The sequence below is a fragment of the Solanum verrucosum genome, unplaced genomic scaffold (assembly GCF_900185275.1).
Source record: "Solanum verrucosum unplaced genomic scaffold, falcon-dt-bn FXZP01000183.1, whole genome shotgun sequence".
NCBI lineage: Eukaryota > Viridiplantae > Streptophyta > Magnoliopsida > Solanales > Solanaceae > Solanum > Solanum verrucosum.
In genome coordinates, this window is record NW_026020430.1 from 5,718,701 (window position 1) to 5,745,630 (window position 26,930).

The 26,930-nt window shown below is 33.0% G+C and overlaps 2 protein-coding genes, 1 non-coding gene and 1 pseudogene across 3 annotated transcripts; 1 reads left to right on the top strand and 3 right to left on the bottom strand.

The window, feature by feature from the left end:
• Window positions 1-3,345: 3,345 nt before the first annotated feature.
• On the top strand, window positions 3,346-6,097 carry LOC125807753 (rho GTPase-activating protein 2-like). The gene is made up of 4 exons (XM_049487493.1): window positions 3,346-3,666; window positions 4,819-4,939; window positions 5,044-5,394; window positions 5,495-6,097. The coding sequence occupies exons 1-4, from the start codon at window positions 3,356-3,358 to the stop codon at window positions 6,095-6,097; spliced, it is 1,386 nt and encodes a 461-aa protein (XP_049343450.1). The 5' UTR covers window positions 3,346-3,355.
• A 1,368-nt stretch (window positions 6,098-7,465) lies between these two features.
• LOC125807861 (RNA-binding protein BRN1-like) lies at window positions 7,466-14,942 on the bottom strand (annotated as a pseudogene).
• A 473-nt stretch (window positions 14,943-15,415) lies between these two features.
• TRNAP-UGG (transfer RNA proline (anticodon UGG)) lies at window positions 15,416-15,487 on the bottom strand. The gene has a single exon. It is a non-coding gene; the product is annotated as a tRNA-Pro (tRNA).
• A 2,190-nt stretch (window positions 15,488-17,677) lies between these two features.
• LOC125807890 (bifunctional 3-dehydroquinate dehydratase/shikimate dehydrogenase, chloroplastic-like) lies at window positions 17,678-21,731 on the bottom strand. Its single transcript, XM_049487638.1, has 9 exons — window positions 21,529-21,731; window positions 21,002-21,101; window positions 20,346-20,911; window positions 20,174-20,237; window positions 19,412-19,520; window positions 18,793-18,942; window positions 18,544-18,692; window positions 18,279-18,441; window positions 17,678-17,736 (listed from the first exon to the last, which is right to left on the bottom strand). Exons 1-9 carry the CDS (start codon window positions 21,726-21,728, stop codon window positions 17,693-17,695), a joined length of 1,545 nt encoding a protein of 514 aa, XP_049343595.1. The 5' UTR covers window positions 21,729-21,731; the 3' UTR covers window positions 17,678-17,692.
• Between the last annotated feature and the right edge of the window lie 5,199 nt (window positions 21,732-26,930).

The window sequence follows — 26,930 nt, forward strand, 5'->3', positions numbered from 1 at the left end:
CCCATTTTTAAATTTGGACTTACCCTGCCCTACCCTAAACCATTAGGATTTATCAAATAAAATATTTTGCCCTGCCCTAACCTAACCTGCCCCCGTTAACATATTTCCCTGCCCTGCCCTTTTAAGAGTGTAACCTGCCCTGCCCTATCCTGCCCCGCCCCAATTGCCATCCCTATCCATTTGGTATCTAACAAATATCCCACTTGAAAATGAAAAAAAAACACAAAATGTAACTGATATTTCAATCAAATTAGACAATCTAAAACAAGTTAATATTATATCCAATTTATATACACTTGATATCCAATTTGAAATTTTAGAACAAAGACAAAATTAAAATGTATGAAATTTGTATCCAATGGGTATAAATCTGGGAAGAATAAATCTGACTGTAAAACAATGCATATTATATATTGTTGTCAAAAATTGAAGCAAAAAAAAATATACATCACCCAAAAATTAAAACATGTAATTAAAAGTCAAAACTGCAATAATTAATACAAGTTCTATATTTTCCTCTCTCTTCAATTTGTATTTCGTATTTAATTGTGATTTTTTAAATCATATTTAGGCTAAAACTTAGGAACTCCTTATTAAAGATTTTAAGATCTCATATTATCAATATATATCAACAAATTTCGGAATTAAATATACTTATTTCACCCACAAAATAGTATTTTAGATATAGAAAAACACACAAAAAACGAGTCCAAAATTTCAGTAAAATGATTTTTTTCCTCAAAAAATCAAATTTCAGATTAATTAAAATAAAAAACGAAATCAAATTTTCAAAATATCGAATTCTTAATTCTAAAAAAATTAGAATAAAAAAAATAATATCAAAATTTAAAATAAAACAACATCAAGAAAAGCAATAAAGATAGATTAAAGAGAGAGAAAATTACATGTTACAATATACGGTGATAAATTTCATTTAAAAAAAAAAATTAAAGTCCCCAATAGTCATTAATAAATAAAAAATATTTGAATAGTAATCAATATTTATCTTGGGAATAATAAAATAGTCAAAATAAAAATCAACTAATTAGGAGAATATCAAGGGAAGAATTGATCTTGTCAATTATAAATTACTATATTTATGGAAAAGATATTTTGAGAGTAACGCGAGGGTGGGGTGTGGGTTGACATGTGACAAGTTAACAAATTCCTTTTAAAATGTAATAGATAATTACAAATTGATTTTCTCTCATTAATATTATTTCTCTCACCTATTAATTATATAACATTATATAATATATATTAGTTAATAATATAAAATTAATTAATTTATAAATTAAAACTAATATGTTAATACTAGTAATTAAAATGCTATAAATAGTAATATAAAAAAAGTAGATCTAAAAGTTGTAATTACGAGGATCACTAAACCCCGTTGACTATATAGTACATCTACAACTACTAATTTTAATACAAATATTTGATTTGACTAAATAAAGGTTTACAAAATAAAGATAAAAATAAAAAAATGCTTAATTATTAAAACGCAAAAAGGGACATCAGACCTACATATCCTCACGGGTGAACCCAATTCTAATGAAAAAAAAAGGGAAAAAAAAGAAAGAAAGGCATGCGATTTAAAATCTGAGCTTACACTGTCAAAAAAAAATAGAGAGAAAAAAACAATAAGACATATGTAGAATTCGAACTCTCAAGTTCACAAGGGCACCTAATAGTTCTATGATTCTCTGAGCAGCACATGTAGCATGAGTTCACGTGAACGGACACACCACTATTTATAGGTTGTATGTCTAAGAGACATATTTTTTATAAAATTGAGGTGAATTTGAAGTTGAAATATGTTTAAAAGCTATATTTTATGTGATATACGTAGCCCCAAATAAATAGGAGCCAAAAGCCCAAAACTGATTGAGATGTTGTCAATGCATGATTGACGATTCTAGTCAAGTTTTTGATGGTCCCACTTCCATTAGCTTTGTTGTTAATACTCTTTTTATTTGCATTTTTAGAGAAATAAAAGGACAAAAGTAGTAAACGATCAAATACTTTATAGATAGCGAAAGTTGGCATAACATTTTGAATTTGAAAATGAGCCCAAGACTGTGGGGACCACTTCATGGCCCATTCCCAAAGACTTTGGATTTTACTCTCTTAATTAGCCCAGCCCAGCCCAGCCCGTAATACAAGATAAAAACTTGTAGCCGTTGTTACTCCTTTTTAATTCTACTTTTACACTTCTCCTAACTTACTTGTATTAACAAGATTAGGATTAGGATTAGCAAAGAAAGAAAGGGGATTGATGATTATATAATTTTGGTTGAATTTCCATCTAAATAGTATAACGTGGAGCAATAAGTAGTAAATCATATCAATATTCAAAAGATTTGTTATTCTGTTAATTTATTGTACCTCAAAAAACACAACAATTAAATTGTAAATTGGCCAATGTTTGTCTTGCAAATTATAATATTGGTGTGGTTTAATAATTCATAACTAAACTGCATTACATGTGTAAATAAAGGGACAAAGATCTCAAATCATTATGGGAAAAGCTGCATTTGGAATCCACCAACGGTCGGTCTGCAACTAGACATTTTTTCTCTTTTTCTATAAATCAAACTCTACAATTCTAGCTCAAAATATTACTACATTTCTACTCCCCCATAAATAATGTCCAAGCTAGCGCACTAATATTATTTACTTGTTAACTATCTATATCCTTAACAAAGTGATTGATTTAGGCTTCATACATGACACTTGTTAAGAAAATAGATTAATTAGATGTCATATTAAATAAGTAAAATCGCATGAAATTATGAATCAAACCCTAGTTGACAAAATTATTTAATTTGTACTAATAATATAAGTGAAATGCACACAATCTATCTTTTAACTTATACGTTTCATCTCATTGATAAATATTTTTTCTTTTAAAGTATAATAAGTACACATTTACCTTACAAAAATTTATATATTGACGGACAAGTAGATGTCATTAATCATAAATATACAATTTAGTTAGTTGAAAATGATTGGGTACGTAATAGTAGTAGGAATTGAGTGTAGGAGAATTATTTACGTCAAAATCTAAATATCATATCATAGGTTAAAAATAAGTTTAAGTTAATTAATTATATAGAGATTAGTGAACAAACTTGCTGAAAAGCAGAAAGTGTACAATAAGAGTGGCACTATTGAAATTGTTAAGTAATGAAAAGGGCTTTCTTGTCATCGGACAAGAGAAATTTGAAACGAGTGGCCGTTTGAACCGCATTAAAACTTGGTCTCTTGAATGCTCTTGTAATTAAAAACAAAGAGCAACTCTATCAATTTCACTCCAAACCCAGTTCATATATTTATAGAGATAGAGAGAGAAATGACGGGGTTGGTAATGGTGACTAGGGGAGGTGGGTGTGGAAATGGGAAGAACAGTTCAAAGGCGGCAGCTGCTGCTGAAATGCAAAATCAGCAGCAGTTGTCTTTGGTGGATTTCATATTAGCAGCTCTAAGGAAATCAATGGTGTCTTGTCGTGTAGATCGACAAGAAGATGTTGTTTCTGCTGTGGAAATAGGGTGGCCCACCAATGTCCAGCATCTCACCCATGTCACTTTCGATCGATTTCATGGATTTCTGGGTCTTCCTCTTGAGTTTCAAGTCGAAATCCCATGTAGAGTACCAAGTGCCAGGTTTCTTCTAAATCTCAAAACTTTCTTTTCTTATTCTGATTACTAATGCTTATGACTGACATAATAAAGCTCAGACTTTTAGGACTAAAAATTGACTTGTCAACTTTTTCATGTTTAAAAAAGTTTTATCTCTTTTTTTTCTAGGAGAGAGTTAGTTTGTTTGGTGCAATATGATTTTTAAGTTGTGTGAATTTGCAATGTACACTCTGATTTGTGTAATAGCTTTTTAGGCTGAGAAGTCTTTAATTTTACTGTGAATGCCAAAGCTAATTGAGGAGTCAATACTTTCAAAATCTTTTCCATTTCCAGGAGGACTGGAACTAGGTCATTTGATCCTTTTTGAGGTCCCCTTCCTATTGTGGACTGAGTTATACTTGACCGAAGGTCTACTAATTCGTCATTTTCTAGTTAATGATCCTTAATTACACTGCATTAAAGTGAGTTGGTTGGCACCTTGAGGGACTAATAAATGATTTGTTTGCATTTGAACAGCTAATTCTTTATTGCTGTGAATTACAAGTGTTTTTTTTTTATAGAAACTGTATAGTTTAGGATGTCAACAAGGAAAATTTTCATGCCAACTCAAGTAGTACCTTTGGATAAATAGTGGTATTTTTGTGACTCAATACCTGCACTCATGTTTAGGTATTTGGTCTCTGGCATTACAATGGAAATACACGAATCCGATGATGACTTGTGATTACTTAAATTTATTATCATACTGAATAAAGAAATGGTCAAATTGCTAAGCTCACCAGCTCGATAATTTAAGAAAAGGCCCCCTTCAGGAACCAGAATCTAGTGAATTGAATTAAGAGATATTCAAGTGGTATGCATGGTAAACACAAAGCAAGAATGAAGAGCAGTCCCGGTTCCTGTTTGTTTACGGGTTTTCTCATGCTGGTGATTATACTGTAATAGGCAGTCCCAGTTCACTCCCAAATCATCTTTCTGTAGCATTTTGTGTTCTATTGAAGTTATTTTTCAGAAACCAATAGTTGTCAATTACAAATTCAAAGCATAAGTTGATTTCTGTGTCTATCTTCCGCAGAGGTCATTCTTCAGCAAACAATAGCTGCAGTAATTTGCTTTTAAAGCTCCAAACCTATCTATTCAATATATCCGCTGAATTTGTAACCATTTATTTTGCAGTGTCAGCGTGTTTGGTGTATCTGCAGAGTCAATGCAGTGTTCTTATGATACAAGGGGCAACAGTGTCCCAACTATTCTCTTGTTAATGCAAGAACGTCTATACTCACAAAATGGTCTTAAGGTAAAACAAATTTTATCTCATTTCTGATGGATGGAATTTTTGTCCACCATGTTATGTTATTGCCAACAATTTTCTGACTAATTATATCTGGATGAACCTTTTAGGCTGAAGGAATCTTCCGAATTAACCCAGAGAATAGCCAGGAGGAGCATGTAAGGGACCAGCTAAATAGAGGCATTGTGCCTGAAGACATCGATGTTCATTGTTTGGCTGGTCTCATCAAAGCCTGGTTCCGAGAGCTGCCATCAGGTGTGCTTGATGGGCTTTCACCAGAACAGGTTTTGCAATGCAACACCGAGGAAGAGTTCGTTGAGCTTGTGAAACAGCTTAAACCAACCGAGACTGCATTGCTTAACTGGGCAATTGATCTTATGGCTGATGTTGTTGAACAAGAGGAATCCAACAAAATGAATGCCAGAAATATTGCAATGGTTTTTGCTCCAAACATGACCCAGGTAAATGAATATATACTATAGCAGTTGGTTGTATAAAGTATTAACATTTCTTATATTGGTAAGGAGTTGAAGCATTTCATTTTATGTTTTCTGGAATCAGATGTCTGATCCATTAACAGCTCTCATGCACGCTGTTCAAGTGATGAACTTGCTGAAGACCCTGATCATGAAAACATTACGAGAGCGTGGAGAAGCAGAAGATGGAGATTATTCACCCATGTCATCTCGTTCTTCTGGTAGACAAACTGATGAGGAATTCGACTCCCAACAAGAGATGGACACTAGCTGTGAATCAGCAGGACCAGCATCAGATGATGACGATGCTGATGAGCAACATCGCTACAGCTACAGCAGTGAAGAGAGAGATGAAGTCGAGTCATTGAGTGAGATAGAAGAAAGCTTCTTGCGACAGTTGGACGAGAATGAGCATGCAAAAAATGACTTCAGGAAACAGTTGGAAGGAATTTTGTGCAGAGAAGATGTTATTTCCACAACTGCATCTACCGAAAATGGAGATTCTTCTGTTTCATTTTCTGACAGTAAAATGGAGACTTCTGGCTTGAGCACTAGCGATGGTGAAAACTCAAGATACACCTGTGTTACTCTGGAAGATAAAGTGGACTCGAAAAGATCAAGTGGAAGCATGGAGGATGTCGATATGGTAGAGGTAAACATGGTAGAATCTGCTGTTCCTGTGCAGTAGGTTAATGACTGCTATTGAATCTTGCATTTTTAGGAGTCGTGGATTTCTCTGTTGTTAATGGTCTGACGGTTGTTTATGTAAAAAGTGTTTGTAGGACAGAAAATGGTTTGCTTGTGAATCACTGTGTTCAGCATTGGCTGAACTCTCGTGCTTGATTGATTTCTTTGTTTTGCTAGCTAGCTATAAGGATCTCTAACATTGACCAACATCAATGGTGTACGAAAAAAGGTTTGTTTATGAAGATTGAAAAAGAAAGGCGGATTTGCTTTATCAGAAAAGCATAGTCCTTGATTTCAGATACTAATTGGACTATTAATCCTTAGTTAACAGAGAATAAATAGTAGTGAAAATGGACCGTTATCCCTAATTAATGATTTGATCTGACAGAGAATAGTAGTGAACATTTTTAGCAAGTTCTTTGGACTTTGCTGATGTGACAAAGATGTATTTTATTCTAATCAAGTAATAGTGATAGGGAATCCAAGAAAATGGTAACTAGTAATTTTTGTCTTCTCTTCCTTCATTCACTCACTGTTTAAGTTGCTATAAAAATAGCAAATGCTCTCTACTATATTTGGATGTGGTTTGAAGTATTGCTGCTTTACGTGTTTGATTTTCTGTCTACCCATTCTTGCTGCATGTAATAAGAAAAACAGTAGGAAGCCACGTCTTTTTGGTTCTTCAACCAACGTTTTTCAACTACATCATCATTATGAATGTTAAAGTTGGACAACTATTATAAGTTGAAGATCATCAAGTGTTGCAATAGAAGAAAACAAGGAGCTGAAATTGACTAAGAAGTAAGAAGCGACAGGTTCATCGTGTTAAGATATAAAAATGATATCATGGATAATAATGACATAGTGGTGGTGGCTTCTACAACTACAAGTCAATCTCACGGGACTTGGTGGTGTAATAACAATATGGAAATTTACACTATTTAGCCCCCATTAGTCCCCTATGCTATCCAGCGCTTCACATAAAGGTGACCAAGTCCATGTCAATTGTGAGGCCAACATCAAAGTTGATCTCACATCACCTGGGTTTCAAAATTAAATCATCAAACAGAAAATGCACTCCAACTTTGTCCGACTTCATTACATCAGTTTGTAGCTTGAGCTAAAGTAAGTGGTGAGCATAGAGGTGCACAAGGGAAAACAAACTATTTACTTAATGACAATCATATCAATTAGAAGAATCAATGAATTTACAAATGTTACAGATTACAGTGGTACAAGGGAACTACAATTAACATTCAGTTGCTATGTCACTGCTAAATGTTTACAATCACCTCCCACTGGCTGTTAATGTAGCAACTCCATAGTGGCTTGCAAAGAATCAGTTTCCTTCCACTCATCAACTTTTATATCAATAAGGTTTGTTCTGTTTATTTTCTCTTTTAAGCTGAACCTTCAACTTTTTCCCGTCTAGTTGGAAACCATTCATCATTTTGATTGCAGATTGTGCAGCGTCTGGAGAGTCGTAACTTACAAATCCTGCAGAAACAAGTTCAATCATAACATCAAGACTGAAATACTCTTTATGGTTGATACATCAGAAAGTCTAAGGTAAGGTTCATACCAAAACATTTACTAACACCACTAGCTTTGTCCACAAAAACTTTGGCACTCAAGACCGTCCCAAATTCTCGAAATGTGTTTGCAAGCTCCTGATCACCAAATTCTTGAGGAATGTGGTAAATAAATAAATTAGCACCACCTGGACCTGTAACGACATGATTTCTCTTTCATAAGTAAGCAAAATTTAAGTACAAGCAATTCAAGTTAACATGCTTATCAAAACAACTTGTCTATGTCAACAAGTTGGAAGACTGTCAATGCTGGGAAAATAGCTAATTAAATAATGCAAAGACAAAAATAATAGCTGAAGCTCTCTACACTCTTTGATAATTGCTGAAACTAATGACATAATTGACAATAATTTACTTGCAATTCCAGTGGGTTCATCAAAAACTAAGCCAAACTATATATCACCAGACACCAGTGAGTCTGAATAAGTACTTTCTACATCTCTCACAAAGGCCTTGAGAAGAACTCAGTTGTATTGCAAATCTGATTTCTTCTTCTGTTTCTTCTATTAGCTGTTACCTTTTAAAAACGGATAGGTGTAAAATTACCATCTCAGATATCTGGTAATCATTAACCAATATGGAACACAAGCTCAGGAAAACAATAAACCAAGAAATAAAACGTAGCCTCATTCAGATAGAGGCACTGATCTACTTCAAGTTAACAAGTATTACTAAGTCTCAAAATAAAATTTTGACAACCTTCAACTTGACCCCCTGTATTTGAACTGGCACTTGAAGATTCTGCAGAATGCCTGTTTGCGGTATAAGGAGGTAGATAGCCAGTAATGCCTCCAGGATAGCGTGTTGGATATTGAAGCCCTTGTGCAGCCGTGTAAGCAGATGCCAGATAGCTTCCAGGCGACATGGCATAATTTCTTTGGGTAGTTCCAGGTGCAACTCCACATGGAGTACCTCCTTGGTTTATAGATGGAACCATATTCTGCACTGACGGTTGACGGTACTGCATGAGCCCATATGTCCCAGGAGTCTGCAAAATAGCATGTTAACTTGAACTGCCCCTTAAATTGATCACTGGAGCAAGAATGATAGAAATGTAATGAAAAAGAAATGAACCACAAAAGGAACATGCAAACTCACTGCCAGAGCAAGGAAACCAAGAATTTTACTTGACACCCAAATTTACTGCTGAATACAATTCAACCCACCTGATAAGCATAGCCATTATATGGCGTCATATAACCCATGGATAGAGATGGATGCTGTCCAGAGTTGGAAGCATTAGATGCCTGAGATAAAGCTTTCTGAGCCCTCCTAGCTTGCCTTTCCCTTTCCGTATCAGCCCACTTGACTACCAAAGGGACAGTTGCACCCTGAACGGACAGTATAATAAGAAAATTCTATCTAAACAACCAGCAAATGTAAGTCTTGGATGAGTAAAACTTGACATGAGAATGTAAAATGATAAAAGGATTTAATCAATGTGCTTAAACATTCATTGTGAATTTTCTTTTGCAAATAAACGTGTGCAGTTGTAGGTCCCTTTTCACATATAAACTAAAATTTCAAATTTTGGATTACTAGGAAATGAGATGCCTAGTGATTCAGATCATCACTACTCTTACAAATTTTAAGCAAAGTAATAAAGCCAGAATCAAATTTCTGGAAAATGACTTGGTACATAGAAAGAACGGAAAAGGGTCAAAATTGCCCCCGAACTATATGAAATAGACCATTTATACCCTTCGTTACATTTTGGGATAAAAAATGCCCCTGCTGTTATCCTAAGAGACCACAAATACCCTCAAGAGTTAACACCCCAAATTTTTGTTGATGTGGCAAGCCACGTGGACTAATCCTTCCACCTAAGCGTTGCCAACTAGGATTCACTACAAAAGAACTAGACCTTTAGCGGCAACAACAGTCGCCACAAAAGCCCAGAAAATCGTCACTAAAAGTTTTTAACATTAAATTCTAATTTTGTGTTTTTTTCTTCATTGTTTTTAAAAAACCAAATATGATATCGATTAAGTAGGAGTTTAAAGACACTATATGTTTTATTTTTATGTCATATGTAAATGTATAAAATGTACAATGATGCATTATATATATATAATAGGAGATTTGAATCGAGAAGTAATTTTGATTATTTTTCGTAATAATATTGGATGTTTTTAATATGGATATTGCAAGTTATTTATTTTAGAAAAATTAGGTCGCAATCGAAAATTAATTATCATATTTTTTTGTTGAAAAAATAGGTTTTACTAGCGAATGGTTGTTGGAGTCTTAGTCGCCACTAAAAATCTGTAGAATTTGAAAGAAGAACACAAAATTTGTGGAAATTTTTTCTGTCTTAATTCTGCCTCCATTACATTCCTTTATACAATCTATTAAGCTCTACTGTGCAAATAGGAAAAAGGACTAAAAGGACTAAAAGCTAATTACAAAATAAAATAACAACCTGTACCTGAACTAGACACCTCACACTATTCTAGAAACTGCTAAGGAAAATACAACTGGATCCTTATTCAAAATGGGCCAGCTTCCAGCTGCAGATGAAAGCCCAAGCATTTAGGCCCTATCATCATTTCATCGGCCATTTATTTCATTAGTCCAAATACTCTTATGAATGTATATTCATTTCCGACACAAACAAAAGATAAGTTCACATCATTCTCTGTCGGAGGCATCAATGGATGGCTTGTCTGCAACAAAATCACTCATAACCTTTAGTGGCAATATTTTGGGATTTTGTGGCGACTTTGTCGCCACTAAAAGTCAAGTTCTTTTGTAGTGAATCTTAGCTGGCAATGCTTAGGTGGAGGGATTAGTCCCATGTGGCTTGCCATGTCACTAAAAAATTGGGGTGTTAACTCTTGAGGGTATTTGTGGTCTCCTGGGATAACTGTGGGGGTATTTTTGATCCCAAAATGTAATAGAGGGTATAAGTGGTCTATTTCGCATAGTTCAGGGGCAATTTTGACCCTTTTCCGTAGAAAGAAAATAGGAAAGCAATAACCAGCACTTACTCAGGTATCCTAACGATAAAAACTTCACACAGGGTTAGACTTGGACACTACAATAAAATAATTCTATGTTTTAAAATTTTCTCCTAATTTCCCCATTTTGAATTTTAATTTCTGAACTGGTTAGGTAGGTATAAGTGAACATCCACCTCCTGATCAATAGGCTTAGGATTAATAAGTTCCTCTAGAACACATGACCTCTGAAGGGATCAAATACATATGTCATAGCACAAATTTTGATTTTGCTTCTTAGAAATTACTATTTCAACCTGAAGAATAAAAATTTCCAGTAAACTAACATCCATCTATTCAGTCTGGTCTTTAAGGAAGATGATAAAAATGTCTCAAATGCCTGAATGCAGTGCCATGTTGAAATATCCTAGAAAAGAAATCAGCAGATATTGTCTTTGGAATCCTCTGAACACAAAGTGTTAGCAGTTAGGCTATTCTGTTGGCCCTGCTACAAAGAGGCAACTTATAAGAAGCCACCTCCACTAATTGACCCCAATTTAAAGCCAAAACTGGCACTTCCAGGAATGAGGAGAATATAGTTACTCCTACAAGGAGTAATGATTACATAACTAATGCAACGGACCGAAGGTAACTCAATATTTAAAATATTTGAACTTACCAAAAAAAATCTGAATATTTGACCATTACTGCAGCTCAAGAGAATGGATAATAACCAGATCAATCACTTAACGAAAGTTACACACAATGCCAATCTCAAATACCCACAAATTTCAAAGGTTTCACAGGAGTGACCTGACAGGCTAACATGCAGATAGAAACAAACCTCCATGGTATGCTTTCCATTAAGGGCCTCTACTGCTGCAACTGCTTGCTCTTTTTTTCTCATACTTCAGAAAAGCATATCCTAACAGAAAGAAAGACAAATTTTTGTGATGAATTGATTTTGTTCGCACGAAAAGTTTAAGTGAAAGATTATTAGACAATGTTGGCTGTACCTCTACTAGTTTGCTGAGAACCTCTGAGAATTTGCAAATCTGTAATGGTCCCATATTCAGAGAATAATGAGGAGACTTCGGGATCAGAGACATTCTTTGGCAACATACCCACAAAAAGCTTGTGCTCTGAATTTCAGATTAAGAGAAATGACAAAAAGAAAGAGAAGGATAGAAAAAGTTACCAACTATGCACAGCATCACATAAACAAAACTATGATATACAGCAAGGACAACTTTTTCTTTTTGGGTAAGTATTGTAACAACAGATTACAAGGTAAAAAAGCTAAGAGGGTAAAGTAAGGAGAAGTAAACAATGGGAAACTAGAATCATGTGAATCAAATAACCATGTAAAAACAAATACTCCCTCCGTCCACTTTTATTTGTCATGTTGCGCTTTTCGAAAGTCAATTTGACTAATTTTCATTTGATTACATTAATTTGATATTTTAAACAAAAAATTTAGATATTCAAAAACTATATGAAAAGTACTATAAATTGCAATTTTTTCATATCAATATGATTAAAAAATACATAGTAAAATATTAGTCAAACTTTTTATAGTGGACATACGTAGTATCATAAGACAAGAATTTAAATTATAGTACACCTAGCCTTTCCAACTCGCCATCAGCATACTTCACTTGCAACGGACTAGAAGCCTGAATTGGACACAGAGAAGAGGGCACCTTTATTATCATAAGACATGCATATCATGCCAATATAAAAGAGCAGCAAATCACAAATAAACTTAATAAGCTTAATATTCAGAATAGATATGCTCTTACATCCACCCTCTTCTCCTTTTTTTTTCTTTTTTTTTTTTTGTGATAAGAGTTGCCATAGATTCCCAAATATTTTTTGGCAAATATTATTTGGGTGAAAATTTGGGTGAAATTTCACCATGTGTTTGGTCATTGATATTTGGAAAACATATTTCACTTTTTTAAAAATTATCAAAACTAACCATAAGTTTGTATTACATAGCAAGATAGAAACGTCAATGTAACAAGATTCATGACTTCCACAACAAGTCAATTGGATCTTCGTTGTAGCAAATAACTAGTGTCCATGACACTGGAGCAATGTGGTAGTTCCATACATCGTGAAGTAGACGAAGCACATGACTTTGTTACCCTGAGCCGATTGTTAGTCATAACAATCAACAACCATATCATCACTTTCAAATTCACTGAATATTCCATCACTACTCTGGTGTTCACATAAAAAAATTATGTAATACAGCCCAAACAACTACTATGTTTGTAAAAAAATAAAAGTTTGGTGTAGAATGTGAACTTTTAAAAGCTCCCAAATAATGAGATTTGGCCCAAATACTAGTTTTTTCTATTATTTGGGAATTTGGGTTATTTGTCAAAAATATGTGCCAAATAATAGCAAATTATATGGACAAACACTATTTGCCAATTTTTTCCCCAAATTTTACTTGGGAAATCTATGGCCAAATGGGTCCTTAGAGAGCAAAATGATACTTAGATGCATTAATATACCAATGTACCAACATCAAATACCCTACCACTTCAATACACTATGTGAAACTCTGGACGTGCGACTTGGAAATAAATGTGCAAAACTAAAGCATAAATACAGCTCAATACACCAGTCTGGAACCATCTGTATAAATTCATCAACTATGATTAAATTTTGGGCCAAACCATAATAGCAACACCTTTAGATTAGCTGCTTTCACCACTTGTATGTGTTAAGGGTCATTAGATGATCTGACAAAGATCAACTGCCAATTGACTCAGCCAACCATGAGATTTTTAAGAAACCAAATTACTCTAGAGAAGATGTTAATCATACTTTTTTTGAAAAATAGGTAAGTGAAATGGACCTTCAACAATAACATACCCAATGTAATCCCACACATGGGGTCTTGGGAGGGTAAGATGTACACAGACCTTGCCCCAACCAATTGTTGGGTAGAGAGGTTGTTTAAAAATAATCTTTTTGCTTGATGACACAAGAAACTAGCACGGAGTGTTGAAAACTGAAAAGCATGAAACCTGATATTGATCAGTCCTAGTTCGCAATGTTGCGTGACTCAGATTAATTTTCTTTTTCCCCGAGCAGCCCCTTCTCTCCTCCTCCCACCAACACCAAAAAGAATGGGAAGCTATTATCCACAGTATAGTGCATCCTTCCTTCTTTTCCAACTTTCTCACAAGCTTCTATTTTCTCCTCAACTGCTGCTTCATTTTCCTTAACAGTCTTGTAGCTGCAATATACTGTCAGTAAGTGTGCAGCGGCTCTGCTATTAATGTACATATCCTGTAACAGCCTAGGGGAACTAGATACTATTACTTTTGCTGCTACTTCTCTCCCAGTCACCCTTAGGCTCTCCTAGCTAAGCTTTCTCTTCATTGCACACTCTTATTATGCACATTCCACTAGTAGTCTATAGAAACACGTACTAAGTTGTCTAGTCAGTTAAGACTTCAAGGAAACAATGATGTTCTTTTCTGTTTACTACAATTCATAAACATTAGAGGACGGGATGTGCAGCTTGAATCCAGAATTCAAGTCTTGGTAAAGACAACTCACCAGGTGGAACAGCCTTTATCTCCCTAGTTCAGGAGGTTATAGACATTATCCATTATTACATCAAGACAGTAGTGTTGGTTAGAAAAACATCCAATCACGGTACATTATTTTGGCTTCTTACTATGCTGAAAACAGATAGTGCTATTCTATATTCCTGGTGTTGAAACATGAGACAATGCCAAAACATTTCTCTTGAGGATAGTTAATTAACTAGCTGAAATCGACATAGAACTTTACTATGACTCTATTGAACAAGAAAAACTAAATTCAGAAACTTGAACGAATGGCAGATTCCACATATCTTGTTTAGTTAATGAAATAAAGTATATATAATGCATGTCCCTGGATTGATTGACAACAATATAGAAAGGGATTGACTGACCCCAGGAAGTGTCTGTTTATTGTGACAAGCAGTTATAGCCTTGTCCGCTTCTTCTCTGGAAGGGCAAATCAGAAAAGAGCACCCTGGAAACATACAAAGGGTTTGTTTAGAAATCCTTGAATCGCACATTGTAATCAAAGGCGAAAACTGAAGAGTGAACCTCGAGAAGCTCGAGTAGTCTTGTCTTTGATGATGTTGACTTGATCAATAACTGCGAACTCTTTGAACATATCCAGAAGCTGTTGTTCCGTCATTAGTTTCGGCACTTGACCTACGAACAGCTTCACGCTCTCCTCGCTGTACTCACGCGTCCTCTCCTCCTCCGCCATTAATGCCACCAATCTCTCTCTGAGACTGAGACTGAAACTGAACTGTGTGTTGTTCAATTAAGTCCTGTTTTTAGGAAATTAGAAAGTTTTTAGATGGCAAAAAAGGAATTTCATTCGTAGTTGGAGTTTACATAAATGACCTTGGTTTGGCAAGAAAGTTGGCTTCTGTGGACGACTTGCTTCCCTAATTATCTTTTGTTATACACTACAAAAGTAGATGTGTGCCTACGTTGACTCTCAATTGCTAACCAGATTTTATCTAAATTTGTATAATAATTTAGGTTTTTGTCCCTATTACAAGCGTACACCATGTTTGTTTATAATAAATCTATTCATTTCGAAATAATTTTACATACCTAAAGTTTTTTCTTACTTTTCCACACGTTTACGAAGAGAAAATGGCATTAACACCACTTCTCTCTCCCACAACATTCACCTTTATCAATTTCATAATTACGTCCACCGAAAAATCATCAGGAACCAGAATAAAAAAGAGGGGCGTTCCGAGAATCGAACTCGGGACCTCTCGCACCCAAAGCGAGAATCATACCACTAGACCAAACGCCCTCATTGCTTCTAAATTTGATTTAAGAAATCATAGATAAAGTATACTCGAATAACTATGCCATTGTTTTATCCACGTGTCAGTCCAGCTGAACCTGGATTCACACTTGTGTCTTTGTTGACCTAATTTGTTTTGAGGGTGTATTACAATGTGCCCTAATTTTATTTTCATGGTATATATATATTATTGGGTAGGGAACTTAATTAGCGTATGTGTTAACAAATCCACTAAATAATTAGTATAAATTTAAAATTCCCACTAAATTATATCTAGATGGAAAGAAGAGACGGAATTTGAATTTAATCCTTTAAGGTTAAAATCTTGAATTTGCTTGGTTGGTCGAATGAAGAAGAATATTACTTGTAGGTAGGATCATTGGTTGAAAGGGTATTCTCCCTTATTCTGAGAAGATAAAATAATTATGAAGAAGTGATATCAAAGTTAGATTCTGATTGAGTGGTCGAACTCGATCATTATCAGCTAGCTAGCTTTCTTAGATTCATAAATATATATATATATTGGAATTATAATCATCAAGATGCGTCAACGAATTGTTGAAAAAATAGTTTTCATCACCTCTTACACTGCCTCAAACTTTTATTAAAATGAAAAAAAACGTTTATAATGAGAACATGAGTTGGCACATGGCTTTCAGAATTAAGAAACAACTTGCAGTTGTAGTTGTTCGACTTTATACAGGAGGTTGAACAACATTATATTCCTTTAACTGCAACAACACCCATGAAAATAATTACTTATAATAATAATAAAGGCATGCATCAATTCTCTGTATTGAGTGTAGATCGATGTTGTTGTTTGGGCGTTGAACTAAATTAATTCAGTCTTACTATTATTATACTTGTCAGTTCTCTCTCAAAAAAGAAGATGCTGAGGATAATTAAGATCAAGGTTATATATATCCCTCCTCGCGTCGTCTCCATATATATATATATACCTTTTTTTTCTTTTATCAACAACTGCTTTATGTATTTATGATTTTCTTCTACTACGTATACTCTATTTGATCAAGTTTTATGGCACAGTCCATACAGCTAGTTTTTGTTTTCATTTCCCATTAATTAGTTCTCCTTCTGCAGCTCCACTCCACATCATTGCTTCTTCAAACCTCCAGTAACAAGTTTATCTTAGAAAGGTACTGTGTATTCATTTACTTAAATATTAATATAGTAGAGAGGAGTCCAATCCAACATTCTTTATGTCTGAGTATAGTGGACACTGACCATCGATCAATGTCCGAGGCGTAATGGCAGGGATCAAACACACCACGAGCGGTTGCATTTTGTGCACGGGCAGCGTTACTGGGAGGACTAGCATGCACAACCTACTTATTAAACTACCAAATCATGGAATGATCAAGTCCATGACAGGGCAACTGTGCAAGAATGGAATAAGAATCATGAAAGACTACTTCCCTGGAGTGGAACCTTGCTAAACTGCGAGTGAGCTCAAAGGAGCATACTGTGAACCGCCAATGCTGCTCTTTTCTTGCCTAGTACGTACGTACTGAAGATGCCAATAGTATATATATTAGTGGCCAAAATCTGCTGCCAATTTCAGTTTAAACTTTTCCCATCAAGTACAAGTTAAGAATGAATTTCATTCTTTCTAAAATTGTTCTTTCAAATGCATAACATATATCAGAGTGCACAAAAAGGGATTGATTCATGATATATATTAACTATCAAGGGGAAAGGGAACTGTATGAATCATGTCATGTTCCAATAAGAGGCTAATTGTCCAATTTTGCTGTAATCAAATTGTGGTGTGCATTTGTATGTCTTATTTTTATGATCTAAAAATGGACAGCTAGCACTGGTGCCAGATAACAAGTATATATCTCAAAAGAATGCTCAACTGTTCCAGGCTAGGCAAATTTTTGTTACTGCTTATAAACCACCTTTCTGGAATAAAGACATGTTTCCTGACATAATTTCCTTCCTATTATTACAATCAGAATTTTTTCACATTATGTAATCTAATATACTAGCTGATCTTCAGGAAGAAAAAGTAAACTACTTTTACGGTATTTGATATATCCTTCGTCCCATGTAAATCAATTTGGCATTTGGAAGCATCAATATGAATAAGAAGAATTTCAGAAACCTCTTCTATTGAGTTGGCAAATATGATCCTGGTTTTAGCTAGCACTGCCTGATTTCAGAAACTATATCTTTCTTCTAAAAGAATCAAAATTGCTCATACACAATCCTCCGCATAAAATCTACTGGTGCTGCAGAAAAACACAAGTAGAAAGAGTTAACACCATTGCTTTCTAAGAGCACGATACTTTAAGACATGAGTAGGTTTTGCTCCTGGCTGCTTAATTTATAGTTCCTCATTTCCAGGAGTTATGTTTTTTTCCGTCCTATTCTTTGGTGATAAAAAGCTATCAGATTACATGAAGTCTTCCGCAGGGAATTAAAGCATACTAATTGGGAGTAAGAAGCCCTTATGGAAGAGATTAAGAATCACCAAAGTTAAGCATAGCTAAATTTTGCCCCACTGCTTACTGCATAATAGAACTTTAGTTATGTTCACTGCTGCCCCCAGCCCAGGATCAATGGGGCAAAGGAGACAGAAGGTTCTACGACAACAACAACATACCCAGTGCATGCACAAAGTGGGGTCTGGGGAGGATAGAGGGTACGCAGACCTTACTCAGCTCAAGGGGAAAAATAATTAACAGTCCAAAGCAGTACAAAAAAATAAACAACGAACAGAAGGTTCTTAGAATTTTTATGTAAAAAATTATAGGGAGGAGAGAAAAGCTACCTAATCCATTGGTGAACAATTTAAACTGCCCAAGTGCCTGCCTGACAAACATCTCAACCCCACTCACCACTGTAGCTCCAACCTCTGTAGCCTCCTGCAATAACCGTGTATTTCTAGGTGTGTAAACTGCATCAAATACTAGTTCGTATGATCTCAAGGCCTCCTGAAACAATAGCAAAATTGCGGAAAAGTTCAGAATGTTTGCATTTTCTCATGCAAACAGAGAACAGGTTGCTTTTGTCAAAGACTATGCAAGAAAGACAACCTTGGAGATAGGAGTTTGATCAGACTTTGGCTGCATGCCCACAGCAGAAGCATTTGCAAGAATCATTCCCTTCTCAGGGCAGAAATCGTTCAGATGTTCATATGGCAAAGCTTCACAGGATACTGCTGCAGCCAGAGCTTTTGCTCTCTCTTTTCAAAGACAAAATTGCAATAAATGGAAGGAGACATATAATGAATAAAGAGCAAAAGATCACATATCCATAATCCTTAGGGAGATAGGAGGTATTACCATATTTGCGGTTGAATATTACAACCCTTGCCCCTCTGCTTTTGGCACCAAAAGCAATAGCTCGCCCTGCACCACCTGCCCCAACTAATACGAACAATTTTCCAGCAATTGGAGAAACATTTGATGCACGGCCATTGGTCTTTTGTCTCTCTGTTTACACACAAAATTTAACTCCTCGTGTAATTTGGATTGAAATGTTTTACGAAGAAGGTTTCAACCTTTTCTTATGGGAGGGTACATACCAAGGAGGTGTGGGGGGGGGGGGGGGAGACTAAGATATTGAAAACAGTGACGGTAGTATTCTTGTTATCAAATATGTAATCCAATTGAAGCCAGTAACTAAGCAAGACTATCTCTACCTTCTCCTGCAGACACACTAAATTATGCTTTATCAGGTGGGTAGGGGGGGATGGAGAGGAGAGACCAGGCCCATTTTTAACAATCAGCATTGTCTCAAGTAAAAGTTAAAGATATGTAATTATCAGAATTCTGGGAAAAAATGGCCTTGAAAAGAATTACATAATAGACCACTAAACTACATTGATTAAGATTTTCACTTGTACCTTTCTAGTAAGAGTATTAGAAAAGTTTTAACTTCCAAACGAAGAATAATCAGTACCTCTAAGTGCATCTTCAATTGCTGTCACACAAGCCTCACAATCTGTATTATAACCAATGAGCTTGCCGTCAGAAGGCCTCCTTATAATTGTGTTTACAGCTCCTATAGACTGATTCCGAAGCATGATACAGTTAGAAAGTTTAAAAACAAGACAACAAACACTGTAATATAATTTAGCCACAAAATGTTCTGGAATGGTTAAACAAAAAGAACTATTATGGCATCTGAACTTTCAAGATACAGAGCTAATCTATATAACAAATTCTGCTTCCATGCAAGGACAATAGCATTCTAGTCCATGTGAACTGCAATCACATAAGAAAGAATAGTCATGTTGAGAATATATGAGAAACACAACTTGTTTTCTTTTTTTTTCTTTTAATAAGTTGATGCTGCTAGACCTATTTATTACCCAACCAAGGTAATATCTCTTCAACATTGAACCGTGGTGGACTAAGGCTAATTATTCATTAGTCGATTTATGGAAAATAAAACTGATAATATTGTGCCTAATATTCTAGCTAGGGTGATTCAAGCACATAAAGAAGGTAAGCTTTCGTTTCCTATGTGTATATGCAGGCGGCCTCTGTACACATATATAAACAAAGTTGTCATTATATAATAAGAAGTATTGATGCTGAACTAGCTTCAGCAAAGACGACATTCCGAAAAGTTTGTGCCTTTTCGGGTTCTTTTAACTCCCAAAACCCGAAGGTAAGTTACACAACATATGCACTCTATCAAACATGGAGCTAATCAAACCTTAGCAAGTGGATCAACTTCATCACAGCAGCGTACTGCTGCTTCCTTATGTGGGATACCAACACTACAGGTTCCATCAAAAGGAAGAAGATTCTGCGTTAGATAGTTTTCTACATGAAGCAAATATATAATTTTAGAAAAACAAAACTTAGTGCAGAAGGAGGTAGCGTACCTGAAACCAGCATAGTCATTACATGAGAAAACGCGAAAAAATTCCTTGACATTGTCAACTAGTAGTGGGACATATATTCCATTGTATCCTGTATGCCTAAAGGCAGGGTTGTGCAGAAGGGGGCCCTTGCTATGGCCAACAGGATTTGAGATTACACCAAAAACTCTAGTATCTGGGTTGACATATTGGAGTTTATAAACCTGTTTAATGCTGGTCAAAGGAGGCAAGCCAGGGGTGGATTTGCCTGCCAAAGATCCACAAACAAAGAAAGCACCGTATTTTGGACCCAATAGTTGGCTTATAAGACCTCTATCCCCTGCTGCCCTAGCAATTAGAGGGAGCTGAGAATGTGTAAGCATATGGAAAACTGGTGCAACATCTGTAATATAAGCTACATCAATGACAAGTTTGATGATATCTGCTCCTGTGGACTGCAGGTTTATGATGGAATTACAAAGTGTGTCTTTAGTAGGAGGGTTTCCAGCATTAATGACATAAGTAGAAGCAATTATCTTGCTATTTGATCGGCTGCTCATCAATTCAGCAACCACTTGATGGCAAACAACCTAAACAAACAAACAAACAACAACGGATCGTATGGATGGATATAATTATTTTAGCAGCAGCTTAATTTAATTAGTTAAATAAATGATGACCTCAGTGTCGACTTCGACGAACTCAACGTCCAACTCAACAGCTAATTTGAGAACTTGGATACATGTTTTCTTCCAGTCAGAATTTATCTCAGATTTTGGCCTGACATACATATATATATATAACAGTTTCAAGCTTTTTAGACAAAGTTAGTTGGTGCATGCATGTTTACTGAATTAATATTTGTCGATAGACATGGATATTACTAATTAAAATGAATACTCTAGTCATAATTAATAACATATCTTCCCTAGATTAGATCATACATACATACGTTCTGAACTTTTCTCTCTCTCCACGAGCACTCTATGGTTCACCTACCCGGCCCACCACCTCAGTCGTTTTCACGTGCCTTGATATTAATTATTTTGTGAGGAAATTAAGAATCAAACAAAAAAGGCAAGTACTGACTCACTCTCCTCCTCACATCTATCTATCTTAGCTAAACCCACCCACCATTTCTGGATCGAACACACACAAGATAAGTACATAATCACTAATATAATTCCTGTATTAATTACCTACGTACCTGAAAGAAACGATGGATGGTAAACTTCTTTGTTTGAGTAGTAGTTCAAGTTGTGAAATGTGAGAGAAAGTGAAGTCATCAATGCAAAGCTCCACCAGATCTGCTCCTTCTTCTTTAGCTTTGTGCATAGAAACTGCCATTTCCTCACAGCTTTCACACTCTAGTCTTGTGTACACCACCAAGTCATTCTTCAAACCCATAATAATGTTCCCAGAGCTACGACTCTCTTATTCTTATTAGAGCATACATATATATATAGACTTAACTTATCAACGCCCATTAAAGTTGTCCGCACCTCAACTAGGACTATTACAAACACTTTAATATTAAGAAATATGTATCTATTGAACATAAAACGAAAACTTTTTTAAAAAATGTTCTCCGTCTGTGTAATTCACGTTTATTGTCATAAAACAATGACAAATAAAATTACAACACATGGCACAAGGGGCCAGTTTAGCAATAAAATATAAATTTTCAATTTTAAAAAATGAAAAATATTTTCCAGCTTTTATTTATTAATCACAAAAAAGATTAAAAAAGAAAATCTCCCTCCACCCCCACCTAACCTTTTGACCTTTCTTCTTCCTTCTACCCGGTGAACCCCGCCAACCACCATCAATTTCTCCATTGATAACCAACATAACAAAATCATTCTCCTATCATTCGTAATTCTCTATTCATTTTGAGATTTTTGTGAAAATAAATGGACGTCAATAAATTATTTTGAAATTCACGACGAAGAGAAATCGAAAGTATGTTGAATTTTTTAATATCATCTTTAATAAGTTTAATGAGTGGTGATGTTTGTTAAATCGGAGTGATCGAAATAGAGATGGACGAATATCGATCAATTTTAAACTCCAATGTTCAAAAAAAAAATCTTCTCGCATACTAAATTAGCAGATTTGGATTTCTTTACAAAAAATGAAGAAAAAAAAAGAACGAAACAAAAGGCTAAAAATTTAAAAGCATGGGTATGGGTGTGGGGTGGGGTGGGGTTGTTATGAAGAGATTAATGTGAAACTAATATTATTTTTTTAATTATTTAGTTAATGCATGTCCACTGTTAAAAAATAGGTACCAATTTATCAAAAAGTAAATAAAAAATAAAATTAGACTCTATTCACGCGCTAAGTAGCAGTGATATACGTATACACTTATTTTGCCACATTAGCATTTTGTGTTTAATAGACACATATTTTGAAGAATTTAGGTGTTCAATAGGTATAAGTCTTAATTAAGGTGTCTAAGTGAATTACGCGAATAACTTTAAGGGATTGCCGTTGACTTAAGTCTTATATATATATATATATATAAGACTTAAGACAATACATGTACATGTGCGCTTATCAAATACTCGTTCCACACCGCTAGCTCCCTCATAAATTTCATATATGACATCTATTATAGTACTATTTTCAAGCTATAGCAGTAGATCTAGACTTTCAAGTTATAGCATTAAAAATTCCAGGTTATAACAAATTTACAAAAAAAAATAAAAATGTTTTTATTAATTGGAAAAAACTTAAAAATAAAATAAAAAGATAAACGAAAATTAAAAAAAAAAAACGGAATTAGAAATAATAAAGTAAAAAACTGAAATTGTTGCCTGTAATTTAATTTGAAGTTATTGTAGATAATTAATGATTAACATGAAATAAGGGATCCAAACAAATTAACCATATTTTTTATCTTTAATTCACTCAAAGCAGTTAAAATAAAATAAAAAATCAGATCATATCCTTTTTTTCTTCAACATTTCTCTCTCTTAATTCTTCAGCCTAAAAAATTACCATAATCGAGTAATTGAAGGTTTTTTTCATTAAAAAAAATTGATTTTATTGAGATGGACAATTACGTATCAATTCTAATTAAACATGGTGGAAGATGGGATCATTCGGGTTAATATTTATTATTGTTTAGTATTTTTTTTAAATTACATTGAAATGAATTGTCTCTATGTTTAAGATGATATCATTACTTGTTAACTGTTGTGAAATGTATAATATTAGTGATTTTCTGAATTTGTGATTGTTTTGTGTATTTTTTTTAAAAAAATTATAAAGTAATTGTATATTTATGAATAAATTTAATAGAATTATTGGAAAGAAATTTGTAAGAAAATGTGTTTCGTATGATGTAAAAAAAGTTATTTGGATTTTTGACGAATTGTATAGCAAGTGTTTTAAGTTGGTATTAAATTATAAATTTTAGTGTGTTATATTAGATGTTGTCATTTATGAAGTAATTAGTGAGGTAGAAATGAATTATTTGGTACGATAAGATATAGATGTTTGTAATGTATGATTATTTGCTGTATGAAATGTGTATTAAGTGAGTTTGAAAGTTGTTATGAAATAAGTTGTCTTAATGATATATGTATGAAATGTATATTAAGAAAGTATGAAATTTGTATGAAAGCGTGTCCAGTAATTTGAAAAAAAAGTTATTTGAAATTTTGACGAATTGTATTATAAGTGTTTTAAGGTTGTATTAATTTTGAAATTTTATTGTTGACATTTTTGTATAAATTTGTGTGACATTAGTGAAGTATTTTCGTAAAAAAAATGTACATATTTGCTGTATGAAATTTGTATTAAAATAGTATGAACGTTACTATTTGAATGATATTTGTATGAAATGTTTTTTGATTGTATATAAAATTTGTTTTGTAATGTTCTGTCTGTCTGAATGATATTTGTATTTCAAATTGTTTGTTTATAATGTGAGACTAATTTATATTTTTTTTAATGAAATAGGGAATTATGTCGATTTTCAAATGGAGGGGGGTTATATAAGATTCTTCTAGTCTTTATAGTGGTCTAGTAAGTGCGATAACATCGCAGCTTATGATAGAGACTAATATAAATGATTTAGAGATAAAATATTTAGTAAATGATAGATGTCCACCTGTTAGAATCCACAATGATGTTGGTGTGCGGGTTTTTTTAAATCAAAAGAAAGTTAATTTAGATTTCTTTACTAAATATCCATTGTGCATAACTTTGAAGAATATAGCAATGGATAATGTAATTGAGATTTCAATTAAACATGTAATTGAGATTTCAACTGAAATAACCAGCGTAAAATTAGTTAATATTGTATCCAATTTGTATAAATTTAGTATTGAATTGATATCCCATTGGAAAATTGAAAAATCAACAAGTGGTTGAGATATCAATCAAATTAGACAACCTAAACAAGTTAATGTTGCATTCAATTGGTATCCAACAGATATCCCACTTGAAAATGAAAAAAAACAAAATATAACTGATATTTCAACCAAATTAGACAATCTAAAACAAGTTAATGTTTTATCCAATTTATATACACTTGGTATCCAACTTGAAATATTAGAACAAAGACAAAAAATAAAAATGTATAAAATTAGTATCCAACGGGTATAAATCCGGGAAGAATAAATTTGGTTGTAAAACAATGCATATTATATATTGTTGTCAGAAATTGTAGCAAAAAAAATATACATCACCCAAAAATCAAAACATGTAATTAAAAGTCTAAACTGCAATAATTAATACAAGTTTTATATTTTCCTCTCTCTTCAATTTATATTCCGTATTCAAGTGTGATTTTTTTTTTATCATATTTAAGCTAAAACTTAAGAAATCCTTATTAAAGATTTTATGATCTCATATTATCTACATATATCAACAAATTTCAGAATTAAATATACTTATTTCACCAACAAAACAATATTTTAGATATAGAAAAACACACCAAAAACAAGTTCAAAACTTAAGTAAAACGATTTTTTTCCCAAGAAATCAAGTTTTAGATTAATTAAAATAAAAAACGAAATCAAATTTTCAAAATATAGAATTCTTAATTCTAAAAAAATCAGATTAAAAAAAAAACAATATCAAAATTTAAAATAAAAAAAATATCAAGAAAAGCAAAAAAAATAGATTAAAGAGAGAGAAAATTACATGTTAAAATATACGGTCATAAATTTATTTTTTTTAAATAATTAAAGGCCCCAATAGTCATTAATAAATAAAAGTTATTTGAATAAGTTAAAAAATCCCTTAAAAGGTGTAATAGATAATTACAAATTGATTCTCTCTCATTAATATTATTTCTCTCACCTATTAATTATATAAAAGGAACTGCAATCAATATAATTAAATAAGTAATAATATAAAAATATAAAAAGATTAATTATTTAATAAAGTAAATTTTAATTGATTTTTAAATAAAGTTAAATTTAATTGATATGTTATAACCCGTAATTAAACTGTTATAAGTAAGAATTTTTTAAGAGTAGGTTTAAAACTCGTAATATTGTCTCTTAAATGTGTATATGATGTGATTTTTCCTATTCATATACTAGAGGAAATGGCCCTGTCACACGGGCCCAATGTTATAAAAAAATTGAAATTGTTAATATATATCTTTGTTAAAACAATAAATATCAAGAAAAATATATATATTTATTTATTTTTCAAATAAAAATGAAGAACTGTTAATATCCTAACTAAAATCTAAACTCTTAATTATTTAAGGAAAATATAGCAAGAGTAAGATATTTTTCAACCTTATCATGGTAAAAGTTGAATTTATTATCCTTTTCATTTAATTTAATATGATATTATTTTTTTATATAAAATCATTATATATGTTTTAATAATTTAAATTTAAATTTCAAAAAATTATCATTTAACTTTAAAGATTTTATTTTATCAAAATCTTGTACATTGAAACATATACTATGAACCCGACTTAATAAATGTCTCTTTGAATTTCGTTTTACTTGGTCCATATTGACTTGACATAACTCATAAGAAAATATTTATTAGAAATTTATTTATTATATATTATTTTTATTAATTATTCATTGAAAGTTAAATTTGACTATTAGTATTAATATAGTTACTTAATCATAAAGTCAAAATTAAGAAAATAATAATATATTTCTCTTAATTTGGTAAAATAAAAATAAAATTTGGTATAAGAACAAAATTAAAAATATATCATATTTATTTAATTTTAATTAATATAAATTATCATTTTTAAATGATCTAATTATATTAAATTTAAGGAATACTAAATTTAACAGTGATAATAATCTGAGTTTTCAAATGAAAGATATAATGATGAAATTATTTACTTTTTATGTGATTCAAATGAGAAATTATATGAAAGACATTAGAATAACTATTATCATTAGAACAAAAAAAAAAGAAAGAGTTGAGCATCTTGTACATTTGTCGAATTAGAAAGTTCAATGACCCTACAAATTTAATGCATTTCAATACTGGGTAAGACATAATGTATAATTTAATTGAAAAGAGTAGTTTTTTGTTTTAAAAAAAAAATGTTGATACAGTCCACATGACAAAATAGAAATAACAATTTTTTTCAAGTAAGTTGATATTAAA